The sequence below is a fragment of the Salmo salar genome, chromosome 14 (genome assembly GCF_965601325.2).
Source record: "Salmo salar chromosome 14, fSalSal1, whole genome shotgun sequence".
Taxonomy (NCBI): Eukaryota; Metazoa; Chordata; class Actinopteri; order Salmoniformes; family Salmonidae; genus Salmo; species Salmo salar.
In genome coordinates this window covers 99,500,583-99,521,273 of record NC_138304.1, presented here as the reverse complement: position 1 = coordinate 99,521,273, position 20,691 = coordinate 99,500,583, and the positions used below count along the sequence as shown (strand labels likewise).

Sequence of the window (20,691 nt, the reverse complement as noted above, 5' to 3'; positions counted from 1 at the left end):
ATATGCAGGGGTACGAGGTAATTGAGGTAGATATCCAGGGGTACGAGGTAATTGAGGTAGATATCCAGGGGTAGGAGGTAATTGAGGTAGATATCCAGTGGTACGAGGTAATTGAGGTAGATATCCAGGGGTACGAGGTAATTGAGGTAGATATCCAGGGGTACGAGGTAATTGAGGTAGATATGCAGGGGTACGAGGTAATTGAGGTAGATATGCAGGGGTACGAGGTAATTGAGGTAGATATCCAGGGGTACGAGGTAATTGAGGTAGATATCCAGGGGAGAGAAACGTCTGATTTGGGTGGCTGGAGTCTTTGACCATTTTTGGGCCTTCCTCTTACACCACCTGGTATAGAGGTCCTGGGTGGCAGGGAGCTTGGCCCCAGTGACTTACGTTAAGGTAGTGACAGCTGTGTGTTTGTGTGTGTGTGTGTGTGTAGGAGATTTTGGACTCTGGTCATGACATTTAGCCATATAAGGCATGTCCCTTTGGCCAATCACAGGCTGCGACCCCACCCTGCCTGATCAGATAGCTGACACCAGGCCTCCTCATTACCCCTATCTAACACCACCTTTTGACTGTTTATCTTTTGTGTCAAGACACAAGATAAACAGTTGTGGCAACGTTTTGAGTGACCAGAAAGTGTAATGATAATTATCAACAAGATCACAACACCTGTGTTCTGCTGCTATCACCCAATGTATTAGTCTATTACATCATTTGACAAATGAAGGATAGATAGGCCTATTGTTGTTACATTTTGTCGGCTATCAATTGTGCAGGGGCAACCAGGGTTTCAGGTAACATGATCTGTCAGGTTATGTCTGGCTGTGTCTAGGCAGGTGATGCCCTTCAGGTGAGGTGACGTGCTCCATTTTGTCGCATATCGGGTTTTGATCACCTTTCAAGTCCTAAATTCTACCCGGTCCCCCACACGCACCCTGCAGACAGCAACCGCGCATGCGCACCCACATAACTGTTTAAATACCCCCCAAGTCATCTGCTATTAAAAAAAAAAACAGTCCACTGTTAGCCAATCTGCGACGCAGCCCAGGGACTGTCAAGGGAGGCCATAACAGCAGCTGGCAAACTATTGACAGTTTATCAAGCAACGAAACTCGGGATTTGCTGTTTTTGTGACCATAGCCGAGTAACACCGGTTAGGATTGGAAGGTGCAGCCGAGCTAGGGTGTAGTGAAGTCGGGGAGAGGAGGAGGGGACGGTCCGGACAGGAGAAAAACAAAGATGTCTGCGTAGTTAAACTAGGCAAATCCTAGCGAACTGTCTGAACATCTCAGATTTTTCTAAAACTGACACGTCCAGGAGTTCCAGTGGATAGCGAGCTGACACCAGGGAAATAACGTTTACCGAGCTGCCGAACCGGGCCGTTATGAACGGCCGCTCATGCGCTGTCACGGCAAATAACTGCGACTTGACAACACAAAAACATCTGTGACGGGTTGTTTTGTTCTAGCTAGACAAGGGCGAGGACTAGACTGTTTTGTGAGCTTGTTAGCTATAGCATGTAGCTAGCTGAATATATTCGTTAAACTGCCAGTCAACAGCGCTACATTTATACCAAAACGACCGTCAAATAACTATTTTTTTTGTTGTTGTCAATTTCTATAGCGTTAGGCGAACGTTTGTTTGTTCAATTCAAAACGTATTGCGCATCATTGCTTACAAAACTAGCTAGCTAGCTAACGTGTATTCCAGCTCTGACTTCTTGCTAGCCAGCTGACCGTTAGCTGTCCTGGCTTTCCCTCGCCTAGCCTGTGTAGCTAAATCTACCAGCTAGCTCACATTTTGGCTACAGGTCGCTAGATTACGCCTGACAAACACCATCACCACCACCCACCATGTCCTCGATGGAAGAGCGTGGTGAGGTGGGCGTCGCGGCTGCTCCAGGCTCCTCAGGCGGGGTTGGGGCGGTGGGGGCAGCCCTGGAGACAGTGGTCGGTGGGCCATCAATGCAAGAGGAGGTGGGCTTCCGAAGAGGAGAGGGACTCGGGCCCGAGTCGGACCCGGACGAGCCGCCGCCCAAGAAGCGGATGAGACTGCCGGAGGGAGAGTCGGGAAAGCTGGAAGAGAGGCTGTATTCAGTGCTGTGCTGCACGGTGTGTTTAGACCTGCCCAAAGCCTCCGTTTATCAGGTAAATGCTGTCAAACACACCTGTCCTGGCCTTCCAACTCAGGCCCACCTGTCAATATTAGCCAGCTAGCTAACTTCGTATTAAATAGACACAACTAACATGTCTATTTAGCTTCAAAGGCTAGGAATATCAGGCATGAAGTAGGGGTTGAGGAAAATCTGTAGGCCTACTGATCAGCACCTGTCGTGGGCTGTAACGTTAGCTAGATGGGTGAAGAGAGGATGTTGGGCCCAGGGATGCAGGCTAGCCGCTAGCTCAGTAGTTAACGTGTTCAGAAGGGTTAGCCAGTGCTCAGCGCTGGGCAGAGAAATTATGACCTATAAATAATGTCGGTAGCCAGTGCTTAGCGCTGCGAAAGAGATTATCTATAAATCCTCAGGATGTAGGTATCCAAAATGGCACCTGAGCCTTTTTTTTTTCCTATTCAGATTTGCCAACAAGACATGAACACCTGCAGATGTCTGTTCTGCACATTGGTTATCCCAGGCTGATCCCCTAGGAAATAGGAAAGCCCCAAGATGTCACCTTACACAGAGTGAACTGCTCTCCTCACTTACCCAGTTTACTGTGTTGTGATACTGAGTAGTATGCCCTCAAATAACCACTAGATGCTCTCCCCACCCCAAAAGCAAATGAGCGTATTAACACTGATTTCAAAAAGACTCATATCAGCAGTATGGACACACCAAACACACCTACAATAACCCTTCCTGCTCTGCTCTACAGTGCACCAACGGTCACCTGATGTGTGCTGGCTGTTTCATCCACCTGCTGGCTGACTCTCGTCTGAAAGAGGAACAGGCCACTTGTCCTAACTGCAGGTCTGTGCACGCACACAGTTTACAAACGCACTTGAATTGACTGAGTGAGTAATTGATATATGTAAAATCTTTTAAATTGTTACATGGTGCGTTTTTATATTTTTGTTCAGTATATAATTGGTTGATTGAGTGTGCCCTCTCTTTCTCTCTCTCTCTCGCTCTCTCTCTCTCCCCCCCAGGTGTGAGATCACCAAGTCTCTGTGTTGTAGGAACCTGGCTGTAGAGAAGGCAGTGAGTGAGCTGCCCACAGACTGCCCCTTCTGTCTCAAACAGTTCCCTCGCTCCAGCCTGGAGAGGCACCAGAGAGAGGAGTGCCAAGACAGGTACACACCTCATTGGTACACACACACACACACACACACACACACACACACACACACACACACACACACACACACACACACACACACACACACACACACACACACACACATACACTAGTGCTGAGCGATTAGTGTTTTTTGAGGTCGTTTTGGTTCAATACTTTTTTTTAAACATTAAATGCATTATGTGGGTTGAATGATGTAACAACACATAATAAAACAGTGAATGAAAGTCCCGTGATGGTAGTGACTGTCCATTACTGTTTATCACTTAGTAACCATCATTTATTCACATTACAAGCTGCTGCCTATGCTGTCTGACAAAATCACTATTTTAGTAGTTATTCAGAGTAAATAAGGCATACTTTTATGACTGCTGAATACCAACTATCAATCATTTAGATCATGTATTTTCAGGTAGAGATACCTGGTGAAGCAACAGTTGCTCTCTATCAACTGACGATTGCTCAGTCTTCTGTCTATTCTGTAGCAGGTGTAAAAGAAACACAGTCCGCACAAATAGGTGCGCAATGGATTATGGTCATTGTAGTTAATTACCACGTTTTCTTCATTAAGCTATGTATAATATTGGCCTGTTAGAAACTACAACTTCCTACTACATCTCACAGTTCAGGCTGGATCTGATTTTACCTCTAGAGAAACTGTGCAATATGTACATTGAGCTCACAGGAAAAAAAATGAACAAAATGTAATTAAAATAATTCAACAGACGTCGGTCAATTACTTGTTAAAAAAAAAGAAAGAGAAATAACCGATATTTTAGTTAATCGCTCAGCAATAACACACCCGATCAGACAACACCTGCAAATGACAGAACCAGCTGAAATTATACAGCCGGTCCCAAGTCACTTCTTACCCCTCCCCCTTGGCCCTGACCCCTCCGTGTTTGCAGATCTGTAGGGTGATTGCTTTAAGCGGTGCACTACCATGATTGGCCCTAAACTCCCACTTCCTGATGTGTTGCCAGGGTGACGCAGTGTAAGTATAAGCGGATTGGCTGCCCATGGAAGGGACCGTTCCACGAGCTACCGGCCCACGAGGAGGAGTGCTGCCATCCCACCAAGACTGGCACAGAGCTGATGGGCATCCTGGGGGAGATGGACCAGAGCCACAGCAGAGAACTAACCCTTTACAACTCTATATTCTCCCTGCTCTGTTACGAGAAGATAGGCTTCACAGGTAGGCTAGGTACACACTGTCTCACACAGTACCTTACTTCCACACTGTCAAATCAAATTACATTTATTTATAAAGCCCATTTTACATCAGCAGATGTCTCAAAGTGCTGTACAGAAACCCAGCCTAAAACCGCAAACAATGTAGATGTAGAAGCACAGTGGCTAGGAAAAACTCCCTAGAAAGGCAAAAACCTAGGAAGAAACCTAGAGAGGAACACTGCTCTGAGGGGTGGCCAGTCCTCTTCTGGCTGTCCTGTTGAAGATTATAACAGTACATGGCCATTAAGGCCAGATCATTCTTCAAGATGATAAAATGTTTATAGATGACCAGCAGGGTCAAATAATAATCAGTGGTTGTCGAGGGTGCAACAGGTAATCACCTCAGGAGTAAATGTCAGTTGGCTTTTCATAGCTGAGAAATCAGAGGTCAAGACAGCAGGTGCAGTAGAGGGAGAGGGGGTCGAGAACAGCAGGTCCTAGAAAACGTCGCACATCCGGTGAACAGGTCAGGGTTCCATAGCCGCAGGCAGAACAGTTGAAACTGGAGCAGCAGCACGACCAGGTGGACTGGTGACAACCACAAGTCATCAGGCCAGGTAGTCCTGAGGCATGGTCCTAGGGCTCAGGTCCTCCTCTGAGAGAAAGATGGGAGAATTAGAGGGAGCATACTTAAGATCACACAGGATACCAGCATTTCACCAGCTATAACAGACTGACCCCCCCCCGGCACATAAACTATTACAGCATAGATACTGGAGACTGAGATGGACGGACGGGGGTGGACTGACGATAACCCCGGACAATAAGATGGTGGACTGACGATAACCCCGGACAATAAGATGGTGGACTGACGATAACCCCGGACAATAAGATGGTGGACTGACGATAACCCCGGACAATAAGATGGTGGACTGACGATAACCCCGGACAATAAGATGGTGGACTGACGATAACCCCGGACAATAAGATGGTGGACTGACGATAACCCCGGACAATAAGATGGTGGACTGACGATAACCCCGGACAATAAGATGGTGGACTGACGATAACCCCGGACAATAAGATGGTGGACTGACGATAACCCCGGACAATAAGATGGTGGACTGACGATAACCCCGGACAATAAGATGGTGGACTGACGATAACCTCAGATGGCCAACCAGACAGGATATAACCCCACCCACTTTGCCAAAGCACAGCCACCACACGACTAGAGGGATTTCAACAGACCACCATCTTACTACCCTGAGACAAGGCTGAGTATAGCCCATGAAGATCTCCTCCACTGCATGAGTCCGACAGGGCGCAAGACCGGACAGGAAGATCATGTCAGTGACCCAACACACTTGTTGAGTATAGCGAGAAAAGCCTTGCATGATGTGACGCACCCCTTTTATGGGTACGGCATGAGAGAGCAGCAGTAAGCCAGTGACTCAGCCCCTGTAATAGGGTCAGAGGCAGAGAATCCCAGTGGAGAGAGGGGAACCGGCCAGGCAGAGACAGCAAGGGTGGTTCGTTGCTCCAGTGCCTTTCCGTTCACCTTCACACTCCTGGGTCAGACTACACTCAATCATAGGACCTACTGAAGAGATATGTCTTCAGTAAAGACTTAAAGGTTGAGACTGAGTCTGCGTCTCTCACATGGGTAGGCAGACTATTCCATAAAAATGGAGCTCTATAGGAGAAAGGAACAATTAGGAGGCCTGCGTCTTGTGACCGTAGCGTACGTGTAGGTATGTACTGCAGGACCAAATCGGAGAGATGGGTAGGAGCAAGTCCGTGTAATGCTTTGTAGGTTAGCAGTAAAACCTTTTTATTTATTTATTTTTTCATATATTTTTTTTTTACAGACCTAGCCTTAACAGGAAGCCAGTGTAGAGAGACTAGCACTGGAGTAATATAAAATGTTTTGGGTTGTAGTCAAGATTCTAGCAGCTAACTGAAGTTTATTTAATGCTTTATCCGGGAAGCTGGAAAGTAGAGCATCGCAGTAGTCCAATCTAGAAGTGACAAAAGCATGGATTCGCTTTTCTACATAATTTTTTTTTTTTTTTTTACAGAAAGTTTAATGTTTTTGCAATGTTATGAAGATGGGGGGGGGGGGGGGGGGAGCTATCCTTGAAATATTCTTGATATGTTTGTCAAAAGAGATCAGGGTCCAGAGTAACACCGAGGTCCTTTATTTGAGATGACTGTACATCCATCCAGATTACTTGTCAGATCCAACAGCAGATCTCTCTAGGGACCGAGAACTAGCATCTCTGTTTTTGTCAGAGTTTAAAAGTAAAACATTTGCCGCCATTCCACTTCCTTATGTCTGAAACACAGGCTTCCAGCGTAGGCAATTATGGAGCTTCACCATGTTTCATCTGTCTGTCATCCGCATAGCAGTGGAAGTTGATATTGTCTCTCCGAATGACATCACCAGGAGGTAGAATATATAGTGAAAACAATGGTGGTCCTAAAACGGAACTTACAATTGATTTGTCAGAGGGGAAACCATCCACAGAGACAATGATATCTTTCTGACAAATAAACTCTAAACCAAGTAAAAACTTGTCTGTGCAGACCAATTTAGGGTTTCCAATCTCTCCAAAAGAATGTGGTGATCGATGGTATCAGGAGGTGTTAAGCTCTAGAAGCACCAAGACCGATGCAGAGCCTTGATCTGGCCTCCCGTATTTTCTAATCTTCCAGGATTATGAGGAAAAACATTTAGATCCAGAATGTTTAATCCACAGGACAAAACTAGACCCAGGGTATGACTGTGGCAATGCGTAGGTCTGGGGACATGTTAGACACAACCCACTGAGTCCATTATGGCTCCGAAAACCTTTTTGGAGTGGGTCTGTGTCACCAAAAAACTTGAATATTATCTGCCCTGACTACAAGGTTCAGGGAGCTCAGTAAGGAACACTGTATATGGCTCAGGAGGCCTGTTAACAGTGGCTATAAAGGAGGCTGTGATACACGCAGTACCTGACTTCCACAGTACTCATACACACACAGTACCTGACTTCCACAGTACTCATATACACACACAGTACCTGACTTCCACAGTACTCATATACGCACACAGTACCTGACTTCCACAGTACTCATATACGCACACAGTACCTGACTTCCACAGTACTCATATACGCACACAGTACCTGACTTCCACAGTACTCATATACACACACAGTACCTGACTTCCACAGTACTCACTCATACACACACAGTACCTGACTTCCACAGTACTCACTCATACACACGCAGTACCTGACTTCCACAGTACTCACTCATACACACGCAGTACCTGACTTCCACAGTACTCACTCATACACACGCAGTACCTGACTTCCACAGTACTCACTCATACACACGCAGTACCTGACTTCCACAGTGCTCACTCATACACACACACACGCAGTACCTGACTTCCACAGTGCTCACTCATACACACACACACACACACACACACACGCAGTACCTGACTTCCACAGTGCTCACTCATACACACACACACACACACACACACACACGCAGTACCTGACTTCCACAGTGCTCACTCATACACACACACACACACACACACACACACACACACGCAGTACCTGACTTCCACAGTGCTCACTCATACACACACACACACACACACACGCAGTACCTGACTTCCACAGTGCTCACTCATACACACACACACACACACACACGCAGTACCTGACTTCCACAGTGCTCACTCATACACACACACACACGCAGTACCTGACTTCTACAGTGCTCACTCATACACACACACACACACACGCAGTACCTGACTTCTACAGTGCTCACTCATACACACACACACACACGCAGTACCTGACTTCCACAGTGCTCACTCATACACACACACACACACACACACACACGCGCAGTACCTGACTTCCACAGTTAGGTCTGTTGCGGTCACAAAATTTCGTCAGCCAGTGATTGTCAAGCAAATAACTGTCAGTCTCACGGTAATTGACCGTTTAATTAACATAAACACATTTAGCATCTCCTGGCTTCCACGTGTAGCCTACAAGCCACCAATGCAGACCTTCGGAACATCTACATTTTAAAAAGTCTAATAAACCCATGTAATATAGTCTACACCTTCACAATAAATCCATGTAATATAGTCTACCTACACCTTCACAATAAATCCATGTAATATAGTCTGCACCTTCACAATAAATCCATGTAATATAGCCTGCACCTTCACAGTGAATCCATGTAATATAGTCTGCACCTTCACAATGAATCCATGTAATATAGCCTACACCATCACAATGAATCCATGTAATATAGTCTGCCTACACCATCACAATGAATCCATGTAATATAGTCTGCATACACCTTCACAATGAATCCATGTAATATAGTCTGCATACACCTTCACAATAAATCCATGTAATATAGTCTGCCTACACCTTCACAATAAATCCATGTAATATAGTCTACCTACACCTTCACAATAAATCCATGTAATATAGTCTACCTACACCTTCACAATAAATCCATGTAATATAGTCTGCCTACACCTTCACAATAAATCCATGTAATATAGTCTACCTACACCTTCACAATAAATCCATGTAATATAGTCTACACCTTCACAATGAATCCATGTAATATAGCCTACACCTTCACAATGAATCCATGTAATATAGCCTGCACCATCACAATGAATCCATGTAATATAGCCTGCACCATCACAATGAATCCATGTAATATAGTCTACACCTTCACAATGAATCCATGTAATATAGTCTGCCTACACCTTTACAATAAATCCATGTAATATAGTCTACACCTTCACAATAAATCCATGTAATATAGTCTGCCTACACCTTCACAATAAATCCATGTAATATAGTCTACCTACACCTTCACAATAAATCCATGTAATATAGTCTACCTACACAATACATCCATTATTTATTTTAGACAGGTCTAAAGAAGCGTGTAGTATATTTCAGAAGAACAGAATAGGATACTCTAAGTTGTCCTGATCTGGCTATGCCAAATGGCTGTGGGCTACACTAGTTCATTTAGCAGACAAGGTTTGCTTAGAATTCTGTGGCATTATTTTATGAAGAATTAAATTTGAAAAAAAGCTGAATAAAATATTAATATTTTCTCCTTACGATTTGAGGAAGTGCGCACATGCGGCTATTCTGTGTTGAGCGGTTAACAAAGAGATGGGTCCTCCTATATGCTTAATTTAGAGTTATTAATAACCTCTTGAGCGTCTCGTCCCGTAAGCGGGATCAACATCCAGCGAAAAACTCCTAGCGACATTAGCATAACGAAATTTAATATTTGTTTTTTTCTTCAAATATAGGACTGTCTCATATCGTTTTATAGATACACCTCTCCTGAATCGACCCACGTCGTCCAATTTCAAAAAGGTTTTACAGGAAAAGCAAAACATTAGATTATGTTAGAGGAGTACATGGTAAAAGTAGCAACATAGCCATTTTCCGACCAACCACATGCATCACAAATAACCAAAAAACAGCTAAATGCAGCACTAACCTTTTACAAACTTCATCAGATGACACACCTAGGACATTATGTTACACAATGCATGCATTCTTTTGTTCAATAAAGTTCATATTTATATATAAAAACAGCATTTTACATCGGCACCTGACGTTGACTAACTATTTTCCCTCAAATGCATCCCGGGAAACAGTGCTACAATTTACTCAATTACTATTCGAAAACATTTTTAAAATGTAATATTGTCATTCTAAGATTTATAGATGAATATCTCTTGAAAGCACCTGTCATACCAGATTTAAAAATAACTTTACTGGGTAATCACACTTTGCGATAAAAGGGGATGCGATACTCAGAAAATTAGCTAGTAAACCCAGCTCGGCGCCATCTTGGAACAATCGCATATCACATCTAATCTTGTATACTATTGCCAATAATCCCTTACCTTTAGTTGTCTTCATCAGAAAGCACTTCCAGGAATCCCAGGTCCACAACAAATGTATTTTCGGTCGAAAAAGTCCATCCTTTATGTTCCATTAGCTTGCTGTTGTTAGCGCGTCTGAAGGCTGTATCCAAATGCTCCGTCGGGCGCGGGACAGCGGTTTCGAAAAATAACATTTTTCCCCCATTTAGGTTCGTTCAAACGTTGTATAACATAAATCTTCAGGGCCTGTTTCAACAAGAGAGCCAATAAGATTTGAGGGGGACGATTGTATTGTGTTTCAAAACGTTTCGAAAGGAGGGGGTAGGCAGGGCCGCCGGCGTCATAATGGTGATGGCCCTCCCCCTGTGACCAATTTCCACAGCGTGTCATTCATTCAGTTTCGACAGTAGAAGGCTCAAATCACTTTGTAAAGACTGGGGACATCTAGTGGAAGCAATAGAAAGTGCTCAATGAACCATAGCTCACGGTGTGATTAATAGGGAAAGATAATAGGGAAAGATGTGAAGTCCACAATTCAGAATTCCACTTCCTGTTTCAATCGGTCTCGGGGTTTTGACTGCCATATGAGTTCTGTTATACTCACAGACACCATTCAAACAGTTTTAGAAACTTTAGGGTGTTTTCTATCCACAGGTATTAATTATATGCATATCCTAGCTTCTGAGTTTGATTAGTAGGCCGTTGAAAATGGGCACACATTTTTTTCAAAATGCGTTGTGGCGCCCCCTATCCTAGGATGAGCCCAAAAGGTTAATGTAACTTTAGTTGTTCTATAAACATTGGGCTATATGTTTAGATTTATTAATACATTGTAAGGCTGCATGACGTGACTAATGAAAAAAGTTGCTTGAAAGGCACGAGCTCTGCTTTTCTTTTTGTTGCGCAGGCTGTACACACTTCATCAGTCTCTCATTCACAATTTGACAAGCCCTTGATAATGCCTTGAATTTCACGGCGGCATCCCCTTTGGCCGTAATGCACCCTAAAAAAATCCATGCCTTTTGTGGCCAGTCCCGTTGTACCCTCGGCCCTTGTAAAGTGGATTAATGTGCTTCATTTGAAGAAGTTATTTGGCCACTTTAGTTGTGATACAAACCTTATCAAAACATATAGGCCTATGGGCTAGGCTACATGAGGTGTGGCACTATGATTTGAAAAATTTGCAAAAAAAGTCAGTTTCTTACGCTGGGCATCATTCACAAGTGATGATATATATATATAATTCACAAGTGATAGGCTAATATTGTCACCCATCACACTATTCTTGATTGAATCTTGTCTTTTCTAAATAATATGTGTGTGACATTTGTTTTGATTTAAAATGGACCATTATCATGCACCTGTCTCGAGACTGGGGCAGCATGAAAAAATACATGTCATCTATCCACTTAAACAGCGAGTGGAGGAAGCTTTTCCCGTGGTTCATTTTCATGCCGGTCAGGTAGGCTATACTCCTGTTGTACAGAGAAGCAATGTGCTTAATATTAGGAAAGTTGAGAAATAAATATAGTAAGCTGATGGGATCCTCCTCTTTTTAATAGAGGCCATCACTCTGTTTTCTCACACAATTGCACAGCCTATAGAAATGTTGCGCAACATGAGCTCATGGGCTCTCATGAAGTGTTTGATTATATTTTCGATCACATTTGCATTGATGTCAGAGTGATTAGAGGGACAATAGAGTGCTGAGTACCAGGCAGTTAGTGAGTTTGGTAGGTTACTAGTGACCATCAGCAGCATCAGAGCTTGTAGAAGACTAATTACCGTGACTAAACGGTCACATGGAATTTGACTGCCTTCATGACTCGTGACCGCCGGTGTGGCGGTAATATGGTCACCGTAACAACCCTATCCGCAGTACACACTGTCATTCTCACACAGTATCTGACTTCCAGGACAATAATTTAAATCTGGCTCAAAGGACCAGTCACACACAGAAAACATACATCTTTCAAATGTCCTCCCCCTCTCTCTCCCCTGTCCAGAGGTCCAGTTCAGGCCGTACCGGACAGATGACTTCATAACCCGTCTGTACTATGAAAGTCCTCGTTTCACCGTGTTGAACCAGACCTGGGTACTGAAGGCCAGAGTCAACGACTCAGAACGCAACCCTAACCTCTCCTGCAAACGCACCCTCTCCTTCCAACTCATCCTCAAGAGCAAGGTACACACACACACGGTCGCTCTCGCTCACTCGCTCTCTCTAACGTTCATCCTCCTCCTTCTAGGTGAACTCGGCTATAGAGTGTTCCTTCCTGCTGTTGAAAGGTCCGTACGATGACGTGAGGATCAAGCCTGTGATTCACCATCATGCGTTCAGCAACGACACCAACGAGACTGATTACGTCCCCCTGCCCATCACCGACTCTGTGGAGTGTAACAAACTACTGGCCGCTAAGAACATCAACCTACGACTCTTCATCTTCCAGATCCAGAAGTAGACAGAAGAGGAAGAGGAGGAGGAGGAGGACCGAGAGAGACGTGTAGAGGACTTGAGGGAGAGAGAAGTTTGAGATTAAAGTGAGACACCACTGATACCTCTTTATACACACACACACACACACACACACACACACACACACACACACACACACACACACACACACACACACACACACACACACACACACACACACAGCCCACTGGACCACATATTGAGAGAGTTGGGGAACCCCACCATTTCAGGTGCTGCTTTTAGTGTTGCTTTGGAGACCAATGGTGTTGTTAGGGGAATTAATCTGTATGGACTGAGGAAGTTGTTACTATGGGGGTGTTAGGGGAGATGGTGTTGTCACTATGGAGACTGGATGGTGTTGTTAGGGCAATTCATCTGTATGGACTGAGGAAGTTGTTACTATGGGGGTGTTAGGGGAGATGGTGTTGTCGCTATGGAGACAGGATGGTGTACCTGTTGAGTCTGTCTGACCTTTCACCCTTTGACCCCAGAGCCAAAGGTAGCTCATACCCACCAAAGCAGGATGAACCATACGAGTGTGTGTGTGTGTGTGTGTGTGGTACGATACTCTGAGTAAATGTGTGTGCGTATGTGTTCCTAAGATGTGAATGTGACCAGTCTGTTGACCAGTCAGCTAGTCTGTCCTATAGAATGGAAGGGTGGGTTACCTGTATATATACACTGACCTGCTCCTAGTCTGTCCTATAGAATGGAAGGGTGGGTTACCTGTATATATACACTGACCTGCTCCTAGTCTGTCCTATAGAATGGAAGGGTGGGTTACCTGTATATATACACTGACCTGCTCCTAGTCTGTCCTATAGAATGGAAGGGTGGGTTACCTGTATATATACACTGACCTGCTCCTAGTCTGTCCTATAGAATGGAAGGGTGGGTTACCTGTATATATACACTGACCTGCTCCTAGTCTGTCCTATAGAATGGAAGGGTGGGTTACCTGTATATATACACTGACCTGCTCCTAGTCTGTCCTATAGAATGGAAGGGTGGGTTACCTGTATATATACACTGACCTGCTCCTAGTCTGTTTGATTAGGAGAGCCATCCATTTTGTTCTGAGACCAAAGCAGAGCCAAGATGGCAGTGTTTTGCATGCTCCTTTTAGTTAGTCCTTCAAAAATGAGTTGTGATTTATATATTTAACCTCAAAACTTAACTTATACCTTTTTTTTAATTTCTTTTTAACCCTGAATATTTAAATTCCTATGAACTTAGCCTTTTTTTTAGTTTGGTATTAGTGTGGCTGTGCGCTTGCGTGTGTGTGTGTGTGCACGGCGTTGCTCGCGTGAGTTTGTGTGTTGAGACAGATACATTTAGGGCCCTAGTGATCACATCCCTATAAACAGATACTTGCATGGCCACACACACACACACACACACACACAATCGACAGACGTCTTAGGCCTGTTCAGAAACAAACATCTGTGTGTGTGTGTGTGGACTTTTGCTCTGGTTGGGCCGTGCTAGAACCGGAGAACCCAGAACCCTGAAACGGACCTGAAGGGAACCCCAGCTAGTGTGACAGACTGGGTTTGAATCCGGTTTGTCTGCGTGCCACAAGACCGTGTTAGTCCTCTAAGCTAAAGCCTAGGGCATTATCTTGGGCAGGTGCCCCTGTAGTAGGGTGGTTCTCCTCCGAAAGACGGAAACGAGAACCTGAACGGTCCACCTGCTCAGCCCTGTTTCACAGGACTACGGGCTCGATTCTATCAGATCCGCTTTAACCAACATCTGCAGAGTGGTTGTTTTGGCAGTCAAATCCACAAGTAAAGCCGGACATTCCCATTGGCTGCACGGAGTCACATTAACAGAAATCCCATGCATCCTTGTTTACAAGTTCAACACTGGAATGTGAGATGTAATTTACACCTCGATTTAAGAGATGAAAGAAATCGTCCTTTTAGTTAAATGATTTTTTTTTTCAATTTGAGCATAAATATTTCTATATAGCCTACACGTTCTCGTTGTGAACTTCTGCAGCGAGCGAGGCAGGTGTGGTTTCCGGACAATGATCACAAGAGCAGCTGCTCAGTGATTTGTTATTTTTATTTGATGGCTCAAACTAAGTTCCACCGCCAAAACATCCGCTATGTTGGTGTCTTCTATCGCCGGGTAACTCATGATCTGATTGTATCTAGCTCAGGACTCTGGTTTTAAATGGGGAGAATCCTGGATGGACCTTTTGACTCTGGGAACTGGAAATATGTGTGTGTGTGTGTGTGTGGGTGGGGGGGGGGGGGGCGTTACTATGGTGACGTGTTTAGAGTGTTAGAGTTACTTGAATGATGCTGAGATGACGATGTTACTAAAAAGTAGAATCTACTGTGATAGCTCTGTCTCTCCTCCTGACCTATTTAGGTTGAGTATTTCTATAGATCTGACTCCTCCAGGCCTATCTAGGTCTTGTATTTCTGTGTTTTAATGCTTTTCGTCTCTATGCCAATAGACTCACTGACTCATCTCACTATGGCTGTACATGTGCCTTTTATTAAAGATCATGGAAACTGAAATGTGTGTGTGTGTGTGTGGCACGCGCATGAGAGAGCGAGACGACACCACATTAAGGTGTCCTGTCAAATCAGCCATATCAATTGAATCTGCTCAAACACGTCAATACATAATCTATAGTAATTTCATATCCATACAAAAGTCAACTGGAGTATATAAATGATGCTGTACAGCACCTCTGATATTCAATGCCTTCAGAAGGTATTCAGACCCCTTGACTTTATTCCTTTTTACGGTACAGCCTTATTCTAAAATGGTTAAAATAGTTCCCCCCCCCCCCCCCCCCTCATCAATCTACACACAATACCCCATAACAACATCACAATGCCAAAGTAAAAATGTTTTTTTTTTATACATTTTTGCACATTCAAAAAAATAAAACACTATCACATTTACATAAGTATTTACACCATTTACTCAGTACTTTGTTGAAGCACCTTTTGGCAGCGATTACAGCCTTAAGTCTTCTTGGGTATGACGCTACAAGCTTGGCACACCTGTATTTGGGGAGTTTCTCCCATTCTTCTCTGCAGATCCTCTCAAGCTCTGTCAGGTTGGATGGGGAGCGTCGCTGCACAGCTATTTTCAGGTCTCTCCAGAGATGTTTGATCGGGTTCAAGTCCAGGCTCTGGCTGGGCCACTCAAGGACATTCAGAGACGTGTCCTGAAGCCACTCTTGCGTTGTCTTGGCTGTGTGCTTAGGGTCGATGTTCTGTTGGATGGTGAACCTTCGCCCCAGTCTGAGGTCCTGAGCGCTCTGGAGCAGGTTTTCATCAAGGATCTTTCTGTACTTTGCTCTGTTTGTCTTTCCCTCGATCCTGACTGGTTTCCCAGTCCCTGTTGCTGAAAAACATCCCCACAGCATGATGCTGCCACCACCATGCTTCCCCGTAGAAATGGTGCCATGTTTCCTGCAGATGTGACGCTTGGCATTCAGGCCAAAGAGTTCAATCTTGGTTTCATCAGACCAGAGAATCTTGTTTCTCATTGTCAGAGTCCTTCAGGTGCCTTTTGGGAAAACTCCAAGCGGGCTGTCATGCCTTTTACTGAGGAGTGGCTTCCGTCTGGCCACTCTACCATAAAGGCCTTATTGGTGGAGTGCTGCAGAGATGGTTGTCCTTCTGGAAGGTTCTCCCATCTCCACAGAGGAACTCTGGAGCTCTGTCAGAGTGACCATCCGGTTCTTGGTCACCTCTGACCAAGGCCCTTCTCCCCGATTGCTCAGTTTGTCCGGGCGGCCAGCTCTAGGAAGAGTCTTGGTGGTTCCAAACTTCTTCCATTTAAGAATGATGGAGGCCACTGTGTTCCTGGGGACCTTCAATGCTGTAGAAATGTTTTGGTACCCTTCCCCAGATCTATGCCTCTACACAATCCTGTCTGAGAGCTCTACGGACAGTTCCTTCGACCTCATGGCTTGGTTTTTGCTCTGACATGCACTGTCACCTGTGGGACCTTATATAGACAGGTGTGTGGCTTTCCAAATCATGTCCAATCAAATGAATTTACTTCAGATGGACTCCAAGTTGTAGAAACATCTCAAGGATGATCAATGGAAACAGGATGCACCTGAGCTCAATTTCAAGTCTCATAGCAAAAGGTCTGAATACTTATGTAAATAAGGTATTTCTGTTTTCAAGAATTTGTACATTTGCAAAACAATCTCAAAACCGGTTTTCGCTTTGTCATTATGGGGTATGGTGTGTAGATTGAGAATGTTTTATTTAATCCATTTGAGAATAAGGCTGTAACGTAACAAAATGTGGAGAAAGTCAAGGGGTCTGAATGCACTGTACACTACATGGCCAAAAGTATGTGGACAGCCCTTCAAATTAGTGGATTTGGCTATTTCAGACACACTCTTGCTGTAAGTTGTATAAAATTGAGCACACCGCCATGCAATCTCCATAGCCAAACATTGGCAGTGGAATGGCCCTTTCTGAAATGCTCAGTGACTTTCAACATGGCACTGTCATAGGATGCCACCTTTCAAATCAAATCAAACTTTTTTTGTCACATACGCCGAATTCAGCAAGGGTAGACCTTACTGTGAAATGCTTACTTACAAAGCTTACAAAGCCCTTAACCAACAGTGCAGTTCAAGAAGAGTTAAGAAAATATTTACCAAATAGACTAAAGTAACACAATAACGAGGCTATATACAGGGGGTACCGGTACCGAGTCAGCGTGGAGGCTATATACAGGGGGTACCGGTACCGAGTCAGTGTGGAGGCTATATACAGGGGGTACCGGTACCGAGTCAGTGTGGAGGGCTATATACAGGGGGTACCTGTACCGAGTTAGTGTGGCGGCTATATACAGGGGGTACCGGTACCGAGTCAGTGTCAGTTTGTCAAATTTCTGCACTGTTAGAGCTGCCCCGGTCAACTGTAAATGCAGTTATTGTGAAGTGGAAATGTGTAGGAGCAACAACGGCTCAACAGCGAAGTGGTAGGCCACACAAGCTCACAGTACGGCACCGCCAAGTGCTGATGTGCGTAGGCAGTAAAAATCGTCTGTCCTTTGTTGCAACACTCATTACCGCGTTCGAAACTGCCTCGTCAGCACAGTGACTGTTGGTCTGGAGCTTCATAAAATGGGTTTCCATGGCCGAGCAGCCGCACATCAGCCTAAGATCACCATGCGCAACGCCAACCTTGGCTGGATTGGTGTAAAGCTCGCCGCCATTGGACTCTGGCGCAGTGGAAACGCATTCTCTGGAGTGATGAATCACGCTTCGCCATCCCAGCATGCTTTGGGCTTGGCTCGGAAGCAGCTGCAACTCCATCATCCCCCTGGTAGCTTTGCTGCTGATTGGCTGCGACAAGAGAGCACGCACACACACCCCAAACACAACACGCAACACAGATATAAACACCCAACACATAAATCAATTGCTTGTTTGTTAAATGTTAATTCAAAGCTGTATCAATGGTTGTAATAGCTGACAAGTAGAGGACTAGCAGCAATTCAGAGCTCTCTTTTTCCCCTCTCTTTCTGTAGAGTAGAAGCAGCAGGGAAAGAGACCGGTTCACTGTGAGACCTCAGACTACATCTCTTACAGTGTAACGGCCCCCCTCCCTACTGCTACACACATTCACACGCATGTGGACACACACAGCTGTGTGGCCTGGGTAGGTGTGGCAGGTCTTTGGAGTGCTGAGGAGTAATACAGTACAGAGTTCAACATCATGTCAACACATGGAGCATTCTATTATACTATTCTATCATTCTATTATTCTGTTCTATCATTCTATTATTCTGTTCTATCATTCTATTCTATCATTCTATTATTCTGTTCTATCATTCTATCATTCTATTATTCTGTTCTATCATTCTATTCTATCATTCTATTATTCTGTTCTATCATTCTATCATTCTATTATTCTGTTCTATCATTCTATTCTGTTCTATTATTCTGTTCTATGATTCTATTCTATTATTCTGTTCTATCATTCTATTCTGTTCTATCATTCTATGATTCTATTATATTATTCTGTTTTATAATTATATTATTCAGTTCTATTATTCAGTTCTATCATTCTATGATTCTATTAGTCTATGATTCTATTCTATCATTCTATGATTCTGTTCTATCATTCTATGATTCTATTCTATCATTCTATTATTCTGTTCTATCATTCCATGATTCTGTTCTGATTTGTTCTATTATTCTATCATTCCATGATGCTGTTCTATCATTCCATGATTCTATTCCATCATTCCATGATTCTATTCTATCATTCCATGATGCTGTTCTATAATTCCATGATGCTGTTCTATAATTCCATGATGCTGTTCTATAATTCCATGATGCTGTTCTATAATTCCATGATGCTGTTCTATAATTCCATGATGCTGTTCTATAATTCTATTATTCTGTTCTATTATTCTATGATTCTATGATTCTATCATTCTATCATTCTATGATTCTATCATTCTATGATTCTATCATTCTATGATTCTATCATTCTATGATTCTGTTCTCATTCTATGATTCTGTTCTCATTCTATGATTCTGTTCTCATTCTATGATTCTGTTCTCATTCTATGATTCTGTTCTCATTCTATGATTCTGTTCTCATTCTATGATTCTGTTCTCATTCTATGATTCTGTTTTCATTCTATGATTCTGTTCGCATTCTATGATTCTGTTCGCATTCTATGATTCTGTTCTATTATGATGATGGTGTTGTGTTGTTCCTACCTGGGTTGGAGGGGGTTGGCAGTAGCTGGGGGGGTTGTGAGGAGGAGGAGGAGGGGCGGTGGTGTAGACTTAGCCCCTCCCACACAGAGTTAAGGGAGGGTATAGAGGCGGTGCTTCTGCCAATGACTGGCAGCTCACAGTCATGTGACCAAACTGGGAAGGCAGGTCCTCGCCCTGAGAACCACAGAGAGCAGTTAACAGACAGACACACATGCATGCACTCCTACATTTATACTGTTGATGCTGCATACACTGTTATATCCACAAAATAAAAACATGCATGAACACACATCCTACACCCTACTGGGGAGGAACATTTAACCACCTGAGAGAGACAACGACACATCGTACCGTAGAGAACTACTGGGGAGGAACATTTAACCACCTGAGAGAGAGAGAACGACACATCGTACCGTAGAGAACTACTGGGGAGGAACATTTAACCACCTGAGAGAGAGAACGACACATCGTACCGTAGAGAACTACTGGGGAGGAACATTTAACCACCTGAGAGAGAGAGAACGACACATCGTACCGTAGAGAACTACTGGGGAGGAACATTTAACCACCTGAGAGAGAGAGAACGACACATCGTACCGTAGAGAACTACTGGGGAGGAACATTTAACCACCTGAGAGAGAGACAACGACACATCGTACCGTAGAGAACTCCTGGGGAGGAACATTTAACCACCTGAGAGAGAGAGAACGACACATCGTACCGTAGAGAACTACTGGGGAGGAACATTTAACCACCTGAGAGAGAGAGAACGACACATCGTACCGTAGAAAACTACTGGGGAGGAACATTTAACCACCTGAGAGAGAGAGAACGACACATCGTACCGTAGAGAACTACTGGGGAGGAACATTTAACCACCTGAGAGAGAGAGAACGACACATCGTACCGTAGAGAACTACTGGGGAGGAACATTTAACCACCTGAGAGAGACAACGACACATCGTACCGTAGAGAACTACTGGGGAGGAACATTTAACCACCTGAGAGAGGGAACGACACATCGTACCGTAGAGAACTACTGGGGAGGAAC

At 44.2% G+C, this 20,691-nt stretch overlaps 1 protein-coding gene across 2 annotated transcripts; it reads left to right on the top strand.

Moving 5' to 3' along the window:
- The first annotated feature begins 997 nt into the window (after positions 1–997).
- On the top strand, positions 998–15,438 carry LOC106570636 (zinc finger TRAF-type-containing protein 1). 2 transcript variants are annotated; one of them, XM_014143104.3, is made up of 6 exons: positions 998–2,153; positions 2,880–2,974; positions 3,154–3,297; positions 4,286–4,506; positions 12,438–12,616; positions 12,681–15,438. In XM_014143104.3, exons 1-6 carry the CDS (start codon positions 1,860–1,862, stop codon positions 12,891–12,893), a joined length of 1,146 nt encoding a protein of 381 aa, XP_013998579.1. In that variant the 5' UTR covers positions 998–1,859; the 3' UTR covers positions 12,894–15,438. The 2 variants fall into 2 exon arrangements, with proteins under 2 accessions (XP_013998579.1, XP_013998580.1); XM_014143105.3 differs by having other exon boundaries at positions 999–2,153; positions 4,286–4,497.
- The last annotated feature ends 5,253 nt before the right edge of the window (positions 15,439–20,691 follow it).